This window comes from Lithobates pipiens, unplaced genomic scaffold (assembly GCF_037356315.1).
Source record: "Lithobates pipiens isolate NorthernLeopardFrog02 unplaced genomic scaffold, aLitPip1_a1.2 Scaffold_25, whole genome shotgun sequence".
In the NCBI taxonomy this organism is placed as follows: Eukaryota; Metazoa; Chordata; class Amphibia; order Anura; family Ranidae; genus Lithobates; species Lithobates pipiens.
This window is the reverse complement of record NW_027507787.1, coordinates 63,077,227-63,096,825: the sequence shown is the minus strand read 5'-3', so window position 1 is coordinate 63,096,825 and position 19,599 is coordinate 63,077,227. Positions and strand designations below refer to the sequence as shown.

Genomic DNA, 19,599 nt, shown 5'->3' with positions numbered 1-19,599 from the left:
GGCTGTGCAGTTTTAACCAGACTCTTGGACCCGTCAGCACAATACCTTGGTTGAGTAAAAAAGGACTGGGTGGTGTAATAAAGTTTTAACAGTTTATTAATCACATAAAACCCCCCCTATGGTGTGCTCACATAGTATAGGCACGTCAGTGTGCCACTCTACATCAGGCAGACAGCAAACAACATGTAAAGATAACGGATCGGAATTGGGATGGTATTGATAATACATAGCTTCAGCCAAACACTAACAATGAGTGAAAGAAGGTTTTCGTGTTATTATTCATATTCTCTGAAAAATGGCCAAGAAATGTATAAATTCTGCCAGGGTATGTAAACTTATGAGCACAACTGTATGTTATACTTACCATTACCATTGCACAGAGCAGCCCCGAGCCTCCTCTTCTGGGGTTACCTGCTGACGCTCCTTCCCCCTGCTGAGTGCCTCCATAGCAAGCCACTTGCTATGGGGGCACTCATGCGGGCTCAATCCTCATCCACATATGGTCTTCAATCACCTCATAACCCACGTCTCTCATTTCTCAGAAATCCTTCTTTCTATCCAGCCTGGGACTCCCCTGGCTCCTTTCACTCTTGGTCCACTGCAAACCTCATACGATTACATAAGGTCTCTGCAACCACATTCCACTCCTTCCTTACCCTTTGCGATACTTATGGACACCCCCTGATCCGAGCTATTGCGATACTTACAAATATTTTTTTTTACAGGCCATACCTCGAAATAGGCTCTTTACTGACCCAGATCTCTCAGTTCAAGCACATATGTAAAAGTGACCCACATATAAGAGGACTTATTTTGATTCTCTACAAACAGCTGAGTGTTACACCTGATGCTAGGCCTCCACCATATGTTGTAAAATGGGAGTAAGACCTGGGGCACAGCTTTGATATTGCTCATTGGTTTAGTATATGGCCACAAACCAAATCATTGTCACCAAATGTCCTGTCAGTGGAAACCAATTACAAGGTTCTCGCCCGCTGGTACCTGGTAGCAAAATATGTTTCCATTTATTCTTCAGCTTGTTTCTGTGGCTGCTCAGACCCAGGCACACATCTACATGTGTGGTGGGACTGCCCTGTAGCCCAAAGCTTTTGGAAGGCCATTTTTTAGATAGTTTCAAAGAGGCTAAAGACTGATTCAGCCTGATCCACAACCTTGGTTGTGGCTAAAACTAAACACGGGATGAATAAGGCCTTAATTCATGCTAAGATGGAAGCCATCGAAAATGATAAGCTTCAGAAATTTGAGAAAATCTGACTGCCTTAGCTTCAGAACTGCTTACCCCCAGATTTCGATGACTCCATTTTGAGACCTTGATAATCCTCTCTGTTATCCTCTGCCTTTAGATGTTTCAAAAACAGAATCACACTACCTCTCCTGGAGCTATACCCCACATTATTTTCCTTCTTCTTTCCCTTCCTTCTCTCTCCGCTGCCCTTGCTGCCTCCATGCCCACCGCAAATCTTGGTACTTATTCTGGTTTCTACCTGTTTTATAAGCAATTACCTGCTCCAGTTATTTTAGTGCATGTCTGTTATGCAAATACTAAAGAACTAGTTGGTTTATTTGTACTCATAGGCAGCCATCTGCTATTTTTGCTAACAATTCCTAATGGTTATGACTGGATGGCTCCCTATTTCTCCTTTTACCAATTTACCAGCTGGCTGTTGTCCTTTTTTTTGTAACTTCTGTTTAAAACCAATATAACTCTTGGACAAAAAAGAAAAAAAAAAGAAAACTATATTAACCCCTTCCTATCCACACTATAGCCGAATGACGGCTACAGCATGGACCTACTTTCCCGGGAGGCTGTCATATGATGGCCTCCCATGCTCAAGCAGCCTGCGCAACCCTGCAGGGAACGCATGGTGCACTTTGTGATAAGCGACTCTATGAGACTTGGCTGAACACAGATCAGAGTAAGGGGTCGATCCCAACCTCTTACCACATGATCAGCTCTCAGCCAATGACAGCTGATCATCTGATGTAAACAGAGCTGGTAATCGGCTATTTTTTCTCCTGAGGAGAAAAAAAAGCCGATCACCGGCAGCTATCAGAGGGACAGCAGTCCCGATCACAGAGAGCTGCCGCCGAGCAATCTGTACCCACCTGTGCCACCTGCCAGTGCCACCTACCAGTGCACAATTTTTTTTTGTTTGTTTAAAAAAACATAAAAACCACAGCAGTAATGAAATACCACCAAAAGAAAATTCTATTTGTGCGAAATAAATTATAAAAATTTCATTTGGGTACAGTGTAGCATAACCACACAATTGTCATTCAAAGTGTGACAGCTCTGAAAGCTGAAAATTTATATGGGCAGGAAGGGGCTTTAAGTGTCCAGTAAGCAAGTGGTTAATGAACATCCTTCATCCTAATTTTTTGGGTACTTAGTGTTTTGAAACTTAGGTTACAAAATCAATACTTCCTTTAAATAATTGTATGCAGGCACCATATGAAAGACAAACAATGTTTCTTTTGTTTCTAGGATTAATCCAGCGGAAAGGCTTGGTAACCGTAAAAATGGCATTAGTGACATTAGAAAGCATAAGTAAGTATATTGTATTTTTGATAATTATATGTTTTAAATAGATATTTATAGGCCAATTGGCATGTGGACCAACGTTTTACATTGGGTATTAAGTTTGAAACAAATAGTGATCTTTATAAAGTTCAACCTCTTACAACTCTATGTATGTATTTTTTTCCTTTTCCAATTTTTATTATTTCATGTTATCTGGTTGTCCAAGCAGACATTTTTATTTTTTTTACCTGTGGACAAAAGTGTAGAAAGTTTAAAGATACAGAGATAGTACTATATAGAACAGGCATGTCCAAAGTCCGGCCCGCGGGCCAATCGCGGCCCGCGGCCCGGTTTTGAACGGCCCGCCTCGTAATCTAAACATATATATCTTTTGTGGCCCCCGGCGATCTCCCAGCGCCGGGGCCACAAAAGATATATAGTCTGGTTGCATTGGAGATAGGAGGCTGTACGAGCGCCGTGCACACAGGTGTATTTCCTGTTTACACGGCAGCCTCTGTAATAGGAAGTCCCATCTCCGCTATTGGACGACTGTTCTGTCCATCAAAGGAGGCGGGACTTTCTCTTAAAGAAGCCGCTGTGTAAACAGGAGATTCTCCTGTTCTTTGGCGCTCGTTCAGCCCCCTCCATGTCCCCTCCAAGGCTGCACTGATGGCAATGGTAAGTACATTCCTGGCTAATGGTGGCTGCATTCCTGGCTAATAGTGAGTGAAATCTTGGCAATGGTGGCTGCATTCCTGGCAATAGTATGTGAAATCCTGGCTAATGGTGGCTGCATTCCTGGCTAATAGTGAGTGAAATCCTGGCTAATGGTGGCTGCATTCCTGGCTAATGGTGGCTGCATTCCTGGCTAATGGTGGCTACATTCCTGGCTAATATTGGCTGCATTCCTGGCAATGGTGGGTGCATTCCTGGCAATAGTAAGTGAAATCCTGGCTAATGATGGCTGCATTCCTGGCTAATGGTGGCTGCATTCCTGGCAATAGTATGTGAAATTCTGGCTAATGGTGGCTGCATTCCTGGTTAATGGTGAGTGAAATCCTGGCTAATGGTGGCTGCATTCCTGGCTAATGGTGAGTGAAATCCTGGCAATGGTGGCTGCATTCCTGGCTAATGGTGAGTGAAATCCTGGCTAATGGTGAGTACATTCCTGGCTAATGGTGGCTGCATTCCTGGCTAATGGTGAGTGAAATCCTGGCTAATGGTGGCTGCATTCCTGGCTAATGGTGAGTGAAATCCTGGCTAATGGTGGCTGCATTCCTGGCTAATGGTGAGTGAAATCCTGGCTAATGGTGGCTGCATTCCTGGCTAATGGTGGCTGCATTCCTGGCAATAGTATGTGAAATCCTGGCTAATGGTGGCTGCATTCCTGGCTAATGGTGAGTGAAATCCTGGCAATGGTGGCTGCATTCCTGGCTAATGGTGAGTGAAATCCTGGCTAATGGTGGCTGCATTCCTGGCTAATGGTGGCTGCATTCCTGGCAATAGTATGTGAAATCCTGGCTAATGGTGGCTGCATTCCTGGCTAATGGTGAGTGAAATCCTGGCTAATGGTGGCTGCATTCCTGGCTAATGGTGAGTGAAATCCTGGCAATGGTGGCTGCATTCCTGGCTAATAGTGAGTGAAATCCTGGCAATGGTGGCTGCATTCCTGGCTAATGGTGGCTGCATTCCTGGCTAATGGTGGCTGCATTCCTGGCTAATGGTGGCTGCATTCCTGGTAATGGTGGCTGCATTCCTGGTAATGGTGGCTGCATTCCTGGCAATGGTGGGGGCTGCATTCCCAGCAATGGTGGGCGCGCAGGTGGGCACTGACCCTTATTTTGCTTTACAGCAGGGGTGTCCAAACTTTTTTCAAAGAGGGCCAGATTTGATGAAGTGAACATGCACGAGGGCCGACCATTTTTCTGACATTCTTTGAACCATTAAAATTCGGTCTAAGTGTGTTAGTTCGAACACTAATACACGGCCCAACAAGAATTCTCTTGCCTTTGTGGCTGTGTGTGTTAAAGAGATGAGCTCGGGCGTGTTATTTGGATATACCGTATTTATTGGCGAATAAGAGGGAAGTTTCAGGAAAAAACCTTAAAATTTTAAATAAAAAACTGTAAAGCAAAATAAGGGTCAGTGCCCACCTGCGCGCCCACCATTGCTGGGAATGCAGCCCCCACCATTGCCAGGAATGCAGCCACCATTACCAGGAATGCAGCCACCATTACCAGGAATGCAGCCACCATTAGCCAGGAATGCAGCCACCATTAGCCAGGAATGCAGCCACCATTAGCCAGGAATGCAGCCACCATTGCCAGGATTTCACTCACTATTAGCCAGGAATGCAGCCACCATTGCCAGGATTTCACTCACCATTAGCCAGGAATGCAGCCACCATTAGCCAGGATTTCACTCACCATTAGCCAGGAATGCAGCCACCATTAGCCAGGATTTCACATACTATTGCCAGGAATGCAGCCACCATTAGCCAGGAATGCAGCCACCATTAGCCAGGATTTCACTCACCATTAGCCAGGAATGCAGCCACCATTAGCCAGGATTTCACTCACCATTAGCCAGGAATGCAGCCACCATTAGCCAGGATTTCACTCACCATTAGCCAGGAATGCAGCCACCATTAGCCAGGAATGTACTCACCATTAGCCAGGATTTCACTCACCATTAGCCAGGAATGCAGCCACCATTGCCAGGATTTCACTCACCATTAGCCAGGAATGCAGCCACCATTAGCCAGGATTTCACTCACCATTAACCAGGAATGCAGCCACCATTAGCCAGAATTTCACATACTATTGCCAGGAATGCAGCCACCATTAGCCAGGAATGCAGCCATCATTAGCCAGGATTTCACTTACTATTGCCAGGAATGCACCCACCATTGCCAGGAATGCAGCCAATATTAGCCAGGAATGCAGCCACCATTAGCCAGGAATGCAGCCACCATTAGCCAGGAATGCAGCCACCATTAGCCAGGATTTCACTCACTATTAGCCAGGAATGCAGCCACCATTAGCCAGGATTTCACATACTATTGCCAGGAATGCAGCCACCATTGCCAAGATTTCACTCACTATTAGCCAGGAATGCAGCCACCATTAGCCAGGAATGTACTTACCATTGCCATCAGTGCAGCCTTGGAGGGGACATGGAGGGGGCTGAACGAGCGCCAAAGAACAGGAGAATCTCCTGTTTACACAGCGGCTTCTTTAAGAGAAAGTCCCGCCTCCTTTGATGGACAGAACAGTCGTCCAATAGCGGAGATGGGACTTCCTATTACAGAGGCTGCCGTGTAAACAGGAAATACACCTGTGTGCACGGCGCTCGTACAGCCTCCTATCTCCAATGCAACCAGACTATATATCTTTTGTGGCCCCGGCGCTGGGAGATCGCCGGGGGCCACAAAAGATATATATGTTTAGATTACGAGGCGGGCCGTTCAAAACCGGGCCGCGGGCCGCGATTGGCCCGCGGGCCGGACTTTGGACATGCCTGGTCTAAATGATACTATTACAATTATAATGATGTTTCTCCCACATTACTGCCAATTCTTTTTCTATATAGAAATAGGCAAGAGTGCTCAGAGCTACAACTCATCTGCTGAGGGTGGGGATGTTCGGTGTGACCTCTGTACTGGGAATTCAGGGAGCTGTAAAAGACCTGGTAGAGAAATCAAACCTTGCTCCCCTTTACCTAAAATGAAAACATATATATATTTAGGTGACGTTGCTTCATAAGGTTACATTCACACAGTGCATGTCATAGTTTGTCTCATTCAGAGGCAGCTAAACAGCTGCGGAGCTGGCCATTCATTTATACAGTGTACAAATTTGACAGCCACTGCTGGTCACTCACAGTGTGCACAGGCAGTGTTTACAATCAATAGATTCCTGCCAGCAGCAGCCCCTGGCCGCTGCTATTCAGCTGTGTTATTGTAATCCCAAGGAAACCTCTAGTGTGAGAAATATGTGGGTTGAGTAGGTGTGCGCAGTCTATTGCATTAGGGTGTTCCCCCCTAAAGCTCAAACACATATGCATGCGCATATGTATATATATATATATACTGTTGGTGTCAGTAGAACAGTGGTCAGTGTCAGTAGTTTTCATTTTTATTATTTTATTTTTTATTATTGTTTACAATTTTATATATATATATTTTTTCCAACAATTTTTTTTTTGGAGCCCTGTTGGAGGCTTTGGTGAAATATGAGGGGTCTAAACAGGGGGAATCTGCAGCACACGGGGTAAATAGAGTGTGCCTAGGTGTGCCTAGGCACATCTAGCACACCCTGTGCGCACACATATTACTATAGTCTCCTCTTAGAAATGCTAGTTGCCTTATTCTACTGCTAAAAAAAAAAAGTTAGTTGCCTGTCATGCTTCAGTGCTTTCTAAATCACAAAATCTAAAACCCAAAATATTATGATGTTCCAATTTTATGAATTCACCCAGATGTCTATGTCTGCATGCTTATTCTAGATATTGACTCCTAATTGACTCCTTACTAAAGCAAGAGACTGCCAAGCAACTTTCATATGGGGATCAAAGAAGGCAGTCTACACATATCTATCAGCACACATTACCAACTACAGTGGGATGGGCACAAGTTCTTATATCATTATGACAAATTGTATTTTACAGATGGTTCCAAGGCTTTAACTGGGATGGACTACGTAACCGGAAACTACTCTCACCACTAAAGAGAGAGGTGGGTCTTATCTACACTACAGTACGAACCTGTCCCAAGTAGACACATTTTCTATGCATATATCATTTGTTTGGGTCTGATTATGACTAGCACTTTAAAAGTGGTACTTGGAGAGTTATGGGGTATTGCTCAAAAACTTTCTGTTCAATCAGGTTATGCAAAACTGGAACAATCTGATTTCTTGTTTCATTTTGCATGTAAATGCTGGAAAATTGCTGTTTGATATAGGTGACAAATCCACTTTTGCTCCAATTTGCTTTCCTCCAGCATTGCTATATAGTCTGCCCTTCACACCTGAAATGAAATGGAATGGAATGCAGTGTGATGTGGTTCATTTTGAATTGCACCCCAATACGGTAGTAGACAATGTACTCATGAAAAGCACTATGACACAAAAAAAGGCTCAGGTAAATTTTTCGAGCATTGAGGTGCACTGCCAGCGCATTCTAAATGAATGAGGTGTATTAATGCATGTGTGTTAACACTAAAGGTAATATGAGCAAAATATTAGAAGACTAAAATCCCACTCCCTCAGCGCTCATGGTAAGTGCTAAACTATAGCTGCTGCTATATTACTCAAAATTCTCAAATCTGGTGCCAAAGAAAGTCACCAACGGTGAACATAACAAAGGCACTAGCAGCACTTTTTTTTAAAAACTTAAACGTAAAACTATAAGTATGAATTTAAAATGTAATAAAAAACTAAGTATATGTAAACCTCAACTTGCACACAGTAAGAAACCTTATAATATAAAAAATATATATATATGATTACTTTCAAACAGAAAGCATAAATACTGTATGTTATTTAAACTTAATTCGTTCCTCTATGGATCACTCTGCATACATATTCCTCATATTCAATAGGCATATGTCTATTCATATATTTGGTTACAATACAAATGCAAGAAACCCAAAAATTCTGTTACATATGCCAGAAACAAAAAATGTCCATCAATGTTTCAATAATAATTCATAGTCAACAAAATTAATGCAAGCAGAAAAATATATATAAAAATGTGCCAAGTGTTGCTAGCAGATCATTCAGAATCTCAGTAGTCCGCCACCACACCTCCTGTGCAAATCCTTATAGGTTATGCACTTACCAGAAGCACCTGGTTCAAAAGCACATCTCTTATCAACAGATGACCGATCGTATCTTCAGCTCTCACATATGACAAGGCATCGGATATATCCCATCGGTTATATATTAATCACTTTTCAAAAGGTGATTTGCACATCTGAAGGAATAAAGAAACTACATAGCGTAATCCCATTCGTATCAAACAATTTATTTATATTAAAAACTCATCAAAATGCGCACTCACAAAATCAACATCTTGATTAGCACATAAAATTTAAACCATATTAAAATCGGTCCAGTCTAACCTTACACCGCCGTCCGCGGTGTTCCCGGGAAGGGTAGATTGTCAAACGATCGCTCAATCAGGTAAGTGCATAAAACATAAAAGCTGCAGCAAGATATTTAAAAATCATGGTGGTTCAGGAAGCGTCTCCTCGCCCGACCGGTTAACCGGTCAATAGAGGACTTCTTCTGGGGCATGGAGGTCACTTCCTGTCACTGCTATAAGTATACAAACAGCTCCGGCCAAGCCTCGCTTTCATATATAATTAGGCAAAGTTAAAGCCAAGCCTCGATGTAGAGCAGGTAATTAACTTGTTGACTCATATGGAGCAAGCGCCAATGATGGGTTAACCACACCTCCCATCCAGGTAAGAGTGTATTAACACAGAGGATGTTTACTTTCCTCTTAACCGGAACCACTCACCAAGATAGATACATTTTACTGTATCCGGATATGGAACTCACAGTGTCCCCAAACGGGGAAAGAGACAAAGCAATTGTTAGTGCAGTGGCAGATCCCAATAAATGTAAAAAAAAAAAAAAAAAATTTCAGAAAGCGGGACTTGGCTAATATAATGGGGCAATACATTACATTGCAAACTACTATTTATGCGAATATAAGAATGCATGACATAATACGAGTATAATGAGTAAATATAGAAATGACTGTGAATGAACATAGATTAAAAGTAAGAGAAAATGAACTGAAAAAGAACAAAGGAAAATAAATGAAAATAAAATATAAATAAAAATGAAAATAAAAATGAAAATATAAATAAAATAAAAAATAAAATAAAAAATAGAAAGAAATGTAAAAAGAAAAAAGAAAAAAAGAAGGAGGGTGAACAAATGGGCTGTTGAAAATAGGCAGGACTAGGAATTATTTAAAAAACAGTTAACATCCCAATTGACATTTAAGCCATGTGTAATGTAACTCTTGATGGTAAATATTTACCTCGTCTCCATTCTGGAGAATTCTCTAACTTTGAGATTACCTCACCAGTGGGAAACAAAGTGGTCTATGCCCACAAATAGGGTACCCCTGGAGTACCTGTTGTGGGCCAAACCATAGTGAGGAGAGACACTATGATTCTGGAATTCCTTTACAATATTAGTGATGTGCTCATAAATTTTCACATTAAGAGCCTGTTTGGTTCAGCCGACATACTGTAACCCACACAGGAAATGAAGACATTCTCCTTCTGGCAAGATTCTGGTGTTGAGGGTTGCAGAGGTCGCCTTTGTGATTGGGCCCTGGTGTTACACCACTTGTGGGGGGGGGGGGGGGCAGGCAGTGCTGCGAACCATCCATTACTGTAGAGACAGTTTGAAGAAACAGCCTGATTTCTCCTGTCCATAGGACAGGAGAATCAGTCTGTAAAGGCAGAGATCAGTGGCTGTAGCTGAGCTGAGTGTCTATGACACTCTCACACAGCCAAGCAAGCACCCTCCCCATCCCCTCAGAGAGAGGAGTGCAACCTGCTCTTCCTCCTGCCCCTGTTCCTCCTGTATCTTCCCGGACTGCCCACTCTCTTATCCCGATGTGCAACTATATCAGACAGAATTCTCACCTCCCTTCTCTCCCTCTCTCCTCTGTCTCCCTCCCTCTCTGTTCTTCCAAGAGCTTCACAAACTTGCTCACATTCAGTTAGTACTTAGGCAGCCCAAACAATAATTGCTTTTTTTTATTATTCAACCATCTGGTTAATAAAAAACAAAAATATGATCCAATTCCCCCATTTACACATTAAAGGTGGATGGGGGAATTCTCCCACTGAGACAGTGGAACTACCAGGTTTGCACTGGCGAATGGGTCCCGGTCCGCCACCGCTGTCCGTCACCGCTGTCCGCCACCGCTGTCCGCCACCGCTGGGGTTTCTGGCCTCTTCTTGCTGTCCTGCCCCTGCTATTAACAATGCTGGTCCAGCATCTCTGTGTCCATGGCAGCGGCAGCACATTAGGATCTAGTGCCAGTTACATTATGGGACTGATGGGCACATGCACGTGGCACTACTAGTTGTAGACAGCTGAGCTCTCTGCCAGTTGCCTAGCTGCTAGATGCTGCATAGCCTTCTCTGTTGACATGGCGATCAAGATGCTATCCGGGTGATGCTCCCGATCGGATCTTATATTATATACGATTTATTGATCAGAGACCCCACCTTACTGGCATAGAGCCCACACAGCTGCTGAACATATTTTTGATATATACAGTTGTGCTGATAAGTTCACATACCCTGGCAGAATTTATGATTTTATGATTTCTTGGCCATTTTTCAGAGAATATGAATGATAACACAAAAACGTTTCTTTCACTCCTGGTTAGTGTTTGGCTGAAGCCATTTATTATCGATCAACTGTGTTTACTCTTTTTAAATCATAATCACAACAGAAACTACCCAAATGACCCTGATCATGTGTGTATTTCCCCTTTAACATCATTGACAGCTTGAAGTATTTTGTGGTATTTGTGGATGAGGCTCTTTATCTTCTCAGATGGTAAAGCTGCCCATTCCTCTTGGCAAATAGCCTCCAGTTCCTGTAAATTCTTGGGCTATCTTGTATGAACTGCACATTTGAGATCCCCCCCAGAGTGGTTCAATGATATTGAGGTCAGGAGACTGAGATGGCCACTCCAGAACCTTCACTTTATTCTACTGTAGCCAATGACAGGTCAACTTGGCCTTATGTTTTGGATTATTGTCATGTTGAAATGTCCAAGTACGTCCCATGTGCAGCTTCCTGGCTAATGAATGCAAATGTTCCTCTAGTATTTTTGACAACATACTGCATTCATCTTGCCATCAATTTTGACCTAATTTCCTGTGCCTTTGTAGCTCACACATCCCCAAAATATCAGTGATCCACCTCCGTATTTCACAGTAGGAATGGTGTATCTTTCATCATAGGCCTTGTTGACTCTCCAAATCAAGCGTTTATGATTGTGGCCAAAAAGCTCAATTTTGTTCTCATCACTCCAAATGATGAAGGTGAAGGTACTAGTTACGCCTCTGTAAGTAGCTCAAAGTTTGCAAGAAGATGCTTCAGCACAGTGCAGGATTTAGGATACGCAGCATACTGTATAGATATGAAAAACCTATAAATGCCATTTTTCTCGTTCAAAAGTTTTTATTATATGTTAAAATAAATAACGTACAGAATATAAAACAAATTATTTGATACCAGAAATAAAAAGACATATTGAAGTACGGATGATATAAAACAAAGAAGAATTTCAAGATATTCTCGTGGGAATGACAATAAATGGCCTTATATATTTTAGAATTTGAAAACATTCTTATAGCTGAGTTTTAAACATTTTAATCCCAAGAAAATATAAATATGTCTAAAAGAAAATATATGATTTTCAAGTTTTGACCATAACTTCTAAAGTAGGTTTATAGTAAGTATTAAATAGTAAGGGAGGAACATAAAAGGTATATAGGAGGGGAAGGGGAGGGAATAATAAATGCCATTTCTTTTTCAAATTTCCTCTGTTCTCAGCTGCATTAGAGCTGGGGGAGGAGAAGCAACACTACACTGACCTCTCCAGTGAATTGCTGTGCAGGGGGGGTGTCTGGAAAAGTCTGACCATTGGAGGAGAGTACACTGAGTTCCCAGCATAGCTAGAGAACTGATCAGGGTGTGCTCTCCTGCTTAGTGTGGTCCGTTTTGAATAGGAAAGCAGAGGGACTGGCAGGAACACCAGGGATTTCACACAAAGGAAGCAATATAAATAGAACAGGATACTTTCTCATACAAGTAAATGGTACAGCAGGCAGGGCGGCCACTCCGCGCCAGATCAAGTACTTTGTATGTGATCTGCTACTTCTTGGTCTGAGGCATGTGCCACCGGTGACCCTCTCCCATTATAATCACACACATGGATCTTGGTTCCCAAAAAGTGCCAGTTAGGTGTCTGATTTGTCTGCATTTGTATAGCAGCCTTGCTATAAGTCGCTGATTGCCGCCATTACTAGAAAAAAAAATTCATAGTTTGTAGACGCTATAACTTCTGCGCAAACTAAACATGTGCACTGCCGAAAAATTTGTTTGTTTTTTGTTTTCGTCTCATTTGTTATTGTTTTTTTTTCTGCTTTTTGGGTCATTCGTTATGATTCGTTATCTCAATTCGTAAATCTGTAAATTGTAAAATTCGTAAATTCATAATTCAAAAATTTGAAAAATGAAAAAAAAATCATAAATATGAAAATTCAAAAATAAGAAAGAAAATCCAAAAATTCAAAAGAATAACTAACTAATAATAACTAACTATTAAATTATAGGTATTGGAATTTCCTTTCAAATTTGGCTGTTAGCGAACATAACGAATTCAAATTTGCTCCGAAGTTACGAATTATCCAAAATAACAAATGCCACATCTAAACAAATGTAACAGAACAAATTAATAGCAAATAATAATAATAAAATGTTTTTATTCTTATTATTATTTATTATTATTAATTTGTTACATTACATTCGTTTATATACATCATTCATTATTTCGGATAATTCATAACTTCGGACAAATTTATATTCATTACATTCACTAACAGCCAAATTTGAAAGGAAATTACAATACCTATAATTTAATAGTTAGTAATAGTTAAGTTATTATTAGTTAGTTATTATTCCCAATTTTTGAATTTTCAAGTTTACGGAATTTTGAATTTACCAATTTACAAATTTTCAAATATTCGAATTTACGAATATTCTGAAAAATGTGTTAAATGGGTTTCCATTAATTTGGAATTAACAAATTTGTCAAAATTCATTAACAAATTTATTTAGAATGAAACAAATTGCACATGTCTAGCGCAAACCAATATGCGCTTATTAGGTTTTTTTTAACAAACATATGTAGCAGAATACATATTGGCCTAAACTGATAAAGAAATTTGATTTTTTACTTTTTTTTATTGGGTATATTTTATAGCAGGTAACAACAAAATCCGGGGAATGCCCAAGAAAAACCCCAAGCCTACATACCAACCAGCTCGCAGACAACCAAATTAACCTGTCTAACAGTATGCATTAAAAACAGGGGTTTAGTCCACATGCATTTGTAAACACATGCGTAACCCACAGAGCCTCGTCACGGCACCCAACATTTAGCAAAATATATTCTTGTCTACCAAAACTGCAACCATGAACCCACTTATGAAGAACTCTGGTTCTGTTGCTGTCTTTATGGCTTTTATATGTAACTGTATTGTCCCCCAAAACAATATCAATGGCTGTATATACAACAAGCCTTTACAATATTATGTACTAAAGTGATTACCTTGTTTTTCTACAGATCAAGTCAATCACAGATCACAGCTATTTTGACACTTTTCTGCCTGAAGCTGAAGACCCACCAGATGAGTTATCCGGATGGGATAAGAACTTTTGAAAAAACCTGAAATGATATAATTATTCCAGTTGGATTCTAACTGACATTTCTAGAAAGACTGAAGACAATATTTAGATGATCTTTAGAAAATTACAGGATTCGTACATGGAAAAATCTAGTGTCTGTATTACAGAAAAAAACAAGAAGCGTTGATTATGTACTTATTCAGGAAAACATGCCAGGATTATGACATATGCTTTTTTTCTTAGTTGGCTGACCCATGATGCCTTGTTAAAATCATGCTGGCGGCCAGGTTCTTATTAGGTCATTTACAACACTTTCTCAGGAGTGCTATTCTTTGAACTTGTAAAAACGATTTAAGATAAATTAAGCCATGCTTAATTGTTTTTTCCGCTTTAAGATTCTCCTTTGCAACAAAGAATGCCCATGACCTTTATGAATGTATGTGAGGCATTTCAACTGAACAGTCTTTTCAATTTGCCTCTGCTTGGTATTGCAGTTACCTGCATATGGAACATACAGATATTGTCAGTTTAAAAGATACACATAGTAGTAGCATATTTTATCACACTATTCTAGTATTTAATGCCACTGACACTTAATAGTAAATTAATTTAGAGCTTGAGAATTGAGGCCTAAGCAGAAAGTGTCCAATTTTACACCACTTTTCACATTGATATGAGATGCTCAATTATTTGAATAGGAATTTCATGTAAAATGTGATGGAAATGTTTCTAAATATGTATTTCCTGGCCTATCTCAGAGAAGGTCATTATAAAACTCAAAAGATATAAATATTTGATAAAATTCAGTGATATGATTTTTTTTTTTTTGTTTACCAGGGAAGAGATTTTCCAGGTAAAGGGATTTCCTATGTAGGTTCTGCTACATGAACTCTGATGCTACTGAAAGTCTCAATGATCAGCTGTTTGCCTAATACAATATCTTAGCTAATATGGCCTTGAACATGCTGGTTCCAAAGAGAGCATAAATGGAAGGGTTACACACTTTGAACGTGCAAAATAGCTTCAAAGTGTGAAGATTAAATAAAGCACACGGCAAGAAGATAGAGGTAAAAATCCACTTGAACCTTCTTTTTATGCCAATCTTATATTTTTCACAGTGCTTTATGTTTTATTAAATTTTTCTGAAACCTTAGATAAAAAATAAGTGATTAAACAAGCCTAAGAATATATTTCTGTAAGTATTAAAAATATCCAGCTGATATGCATCATGCTTGCATGAACGGCTTCCAAAATTCACTTTGATATTCAGCAAGTCACAATAATAGAATACATTTCTGTGAACTTTATTGATAAAGTTGTTTCAAAATGTAAGTCTAAGCAAGATGTGAACCCTTAATTAAGAACTTTCTTCAGCTGCATAAACTTCCAGCTGGTCTCTGCCGATCAGCATTCTCCATGGGTGGCCGATTGCAAGTGAGGGTTTTACCAGTGTGATGGGACCTGAGTGGGCCAGGAATTTGATATAGGGGTGCATACAAGGCTCGGTGGCATCTGAGAGGCCCTAGCTAAGAGCCTCCTCCGCTATTGGGTGGTGGGCCAGGTGTCACAGTCTGCAGGAGGGTTTCATAGTGTTAAATATCCATCAGAAGTTGGCCATAAAGATGATTCAGGAAAAGGGACAGTGTGGACTATACAGACCTTTGAACCCTTGTATTTAAGTAGAACCTTCTTTAATAGCAAACACTTCTGCCCATTATCTGCTGATCAGCATTGCACAGTGGTTAGAAGGAAATGTTAATTGATCAGCTCATTGACATCTCCTGGGCTCTTTGTATGGACAGATGTTCTCAGAATATGCCATAGTATGTCACTTGGGAATGAGGTCTAATTTGGTGACTTGTCCATCGCAAGGGACAAATTTACTTCTGTTTCAGCCATTCTGTTCTGTCAATTTAATCCTGTGTTTTGGGTCTTGTTGCATCATCTAGATTTTATCATGCTTCAGGTGACTGACCATTACTCTGATTTTCTCCCATAAATGCTCATACATACAACTTTGATTTCGTTGTTTCCTCTATAATATTAACCTAAGTGCTAAGGCATCAAAGCAGTATCCTCTAGTGTGGTTCATATGAGGTTTTGGTGTGCAGTGATTTATTTCCTCCAAACACAATGTTGCAAATTTCAACTTAAGAGTTCAACTCTTGTGTCATATATCCACAGAACATTGTTACATACACATTGTGAAATATCCATGTGGCTTTTTGCACAACTGAGGTGTGCAGCAATGTTTTTTTTTTAGAGAAATTTTACCTTCATGGCGTCTTTTCTTAAACACAAATTCTCTTTAAAGTTTTTCTTATAGTAGATACATAAATAGATACTATTGTAAGTTTACAGTCCTCTGCCATCAAAACTCTTTTCCTTAGCCCAGGTTCACAACTGAGCCGTAGAAATGAAGCCGCATGAGTTCGATTTGACTTGTATGTCAGTCCCGAATCCTGATTTCGGACGCGATTTCAGAGACATCTGTATGGGTTTTTGCACAGATGTCAATGTAAATCGCAGGCCAAAACTGCAAAAAGTAGTACAGAAACTACTTTTTTAAATCGGTGCGGCGCTGCAAATGCAGCATCGCATTGATTAGGACGGTGCCATTGCCGGCAATTGCCGATGATTTGAAATGCGATTTGACATGTCAAATCACATTTCAAATCGTACCAATGGGAACCAGGGTTTAAAGTGTTAATAAACCCAAGACCCTGCATTCGCTATATCTGGTCTCCCACAGTATACACTATCAGGAGATGGAGTGGGGACTGCAGAAGAAGAGGAGGATCAGAGAAGATGGAATCAAACATCCTTTTTACACAATGCACATGATTAACCCCTTAGGTTCCACAGTGAGTATAACAAGCATGCTTTACTGCATATGAAGACTGATTTTACTGTTGTGGGTTTAGTGACACTTTAATAACTGCATGCTGTCATCTCAGCATGGTCCAGAGAGGATATCAATAGTACTATATTACCTAAATTCGTTTTAGAAAATGTGGCTTTCTGTGGATTGATAAACTAATGGGTCTTTATAAATGTAGACTTTTACAATTTTATGCATCTTTACAAATTCTCTATTAAAATTATTTTAAATGTTCTTTGGTCAGGACATGGCTAACTGGAACAGATCATTCTTGAGAATGACAAACAATGTCACTATACAAAATGTGTGTGTCTTTATCAGTACTTGTCCACTGATACTTTGTCCGGGACATTTTCCTATATTTTCTTATACTTTGTTCTTGTTGACTTACAAAACTTTTGTCAAACAATGGAAATCAGACTTTCTTTATTTACTATTGTGACTTAAAGCGGAGCCCCAGGCTCCTTCAGAAAAAAATCAGCAGCTACAACTGCTGTAGTTGCTGACTTATAATATTAGGACACTTACCTCTCCAGGAACTACTCAGCATTGTCTTCACCCGAGCCACAATCTCTGGAAGGGAAACCTCAGTGAATCCTTGTGGCTTTACAGACGGTTTGTTCCCTACTGCACGTGTGAAGCATGCTGCGCTTTGTGAATGACTGGTGGCGGGGGAAGGAGGAGTGGGGCCAAACTTTCAGATGAGTTCACCACAGCGAAGTCAGCCGGAATTGGGAGAGGGTACCTGTCAAGACAGGTACCCGCTCCCCCCTCCCCCCTAAAGGTGCCAAATGTGGCAATGGGGAAGGGGAGGCAAATGAGCAGAGCTTTTCTTTATGAGTGACGTTCCGCTTTAAATAAAGATCAGTTTGCCTTTAGGGGCCATTTTTGCAAAATAATTTAAATAATTTATAAACTTTGTAAACATGCCAATCTGCAAAGATGAAGCTGGTTCATGCTTTTTTTTCAGGTTTTTTTTTCAGTTTTCACATATGTTTTTTGCAAGTTTTCAAATGCATTTTACAGCATTTTGCGTGTTTTACAGGAAGAGAGCTTCCCCCAGGTGTTAACATGCATGTAAAATGAATGTGTTTTGGGATGTTTTGTAGTTACATTCAACTCTACAGCTGGTATGTTTCTGTCAAAAAGTTGCAAAAATGCACTGAATATAACTACGACGACGTGAACAGTGCCAGCGACTAGAAAGACACAGATCTCTTCTTGGGTCTATCTGCAAACCATGCATAATATTAACCAGGATCTAAGGAGGAAGCAAAAACCTGCCTATTAACTAGTCACCAACATGTAAAAGTGTTTTTAACCACTTCGGGACCGCCGTATTGCCAATGTACGTCAACACAATGGCACAGGCAGGCAGAATCACGTAAATGTACGTGATTGCCTTCTAGCGGGTGGGGGGTCCGATCGGACCCCCTCCCGCTAGATACGGCGGTCCCTTTCGGTGCCGGAGCGATCGGCGATGAGGGGATGGCCGTTGGTTTCCGCCCATCCCCTCTCGATCGCTCCTGGCCAGTGACGAACTTCCTCCCCTGTGAAAATGTAAACACAGGAGGAGGAAGTGATGTCACACTCCTCGTGGCGGTCTTTTTGAACCGGACAGCGAGGAGTGAAGACGCAAGTAAGTGCACCAACAGTCCACTGACACATAGGTACACACAGGCACACATTTCACCCCAGTCACCCCCCGATCACCCCCCCGATCGGCCCCCCGCCCCCCCCCAGTCACAGTGTCACTAATGCAGTGTTCATTTATTTATTGATCACTACATTTAGTGTCAGTTGTGACTGTAAAAAGTGTCAGGGCAGCTAGTGTTAGGCCCCTTTAGGTCCAGGGTAGCCCCCTACCCCCCCCTAATAAAGGTTTAACCCTTTGATTGCCCTCCCAGTTAACCCTTTCACCCTCTTTTACCAGTGTCACTAAGCGATCGTTTTTCTGATCGCTGCAATAGTGTCACTGGTCCCGCTAGGAAGCTAGTTTTTTTTTAGGTTCAACGCCAGGTTTTTATACCGTTAGGTACCCCGATATATAACCTAATAAAGGTTTTAACCCTTTGATTGCCCCTAGAGTTAACCCTTTCACCAGCGATCGCTGCATAAGTGTCACTGGTGACGCTGGTTAGCCAGTTAGTTATTTAGTTATTTAGGTTCCCCGTCAGCTTTTTATAAAGCTTCAGGTACCCCCATATAAATACCCAATAAAGGTTTTAACCCCTGATTGCCCTTAGTTAACCCTTTCACCAGTGATCACCGTATAAGTGTTACGGGTGACGCTGGTTTGGTAGTTCGCTTTTTATAGCATCAGGGCACCCGCCATTTATTACCTAATAAAGGTTTAACCCCCTGATCACCCGGCGGGTGATATAAATTTGGTTTTAGGGTCAGAAAGGGTCTGCGTCGCCCCAGGCAGTGCTAGGTTAGTGCCAGCACCGCTAACACCCACGCGCAAAGCATACACCTCCCTTAGTGGTATAGTATCCGAACAGATCAATATCTGATCTGATCAGATCTATACTAGCGTGCCCAGCAATTTAGGGTTCTAAAAAAACGCATTGTTAGCAGGATCAGCCCAGATACCTGCTAGCACCTGCGTTTTGCCCCTCTGCCCAGCCCAGCCCAGCCCAGCCCACCCAAGTGCAGTATCGATCGATCACTGTCACTTACAAAACACAACACACATAACTGCAGCGTTCGCA

General features: G+C 41.2%; 1 protein-coding gene across 2 annotated transcripts in view; it reads left to right on the top strand.

The window, feature by feature from the left end:
• Positions 1-16,019, top strand: part of LOC143930316 (cGMP-dependent protein kinase 2-like) — a 341,093-nt gene extending 325,074 nt beyond the window's left edge. For both annotated transcript variants that reach the window (XM_077454561.1, XM_077454562.1), the window contains exons 17-19: positions 2,507-2,569; positions 7,211-7,277; positions 13,943-16,019. In XM_077454561.1, the coding sequence (XP_077310687.1) occupies positions 2,507-2,569; positions 7,211-7,277; positions 13,943-14,038 (226 nt within the window). In that variant the 3' untranslated portion in view covers positions 14,039-16,019. The remainder of the gene's footprint in view (positions 1-2,506; positions 2,570-7,210; positions 7,278-13,942) is intronic.
• The last annotated feature ends 3,580 nt before the right edge of the window (positions 16,020-19,599 follow it).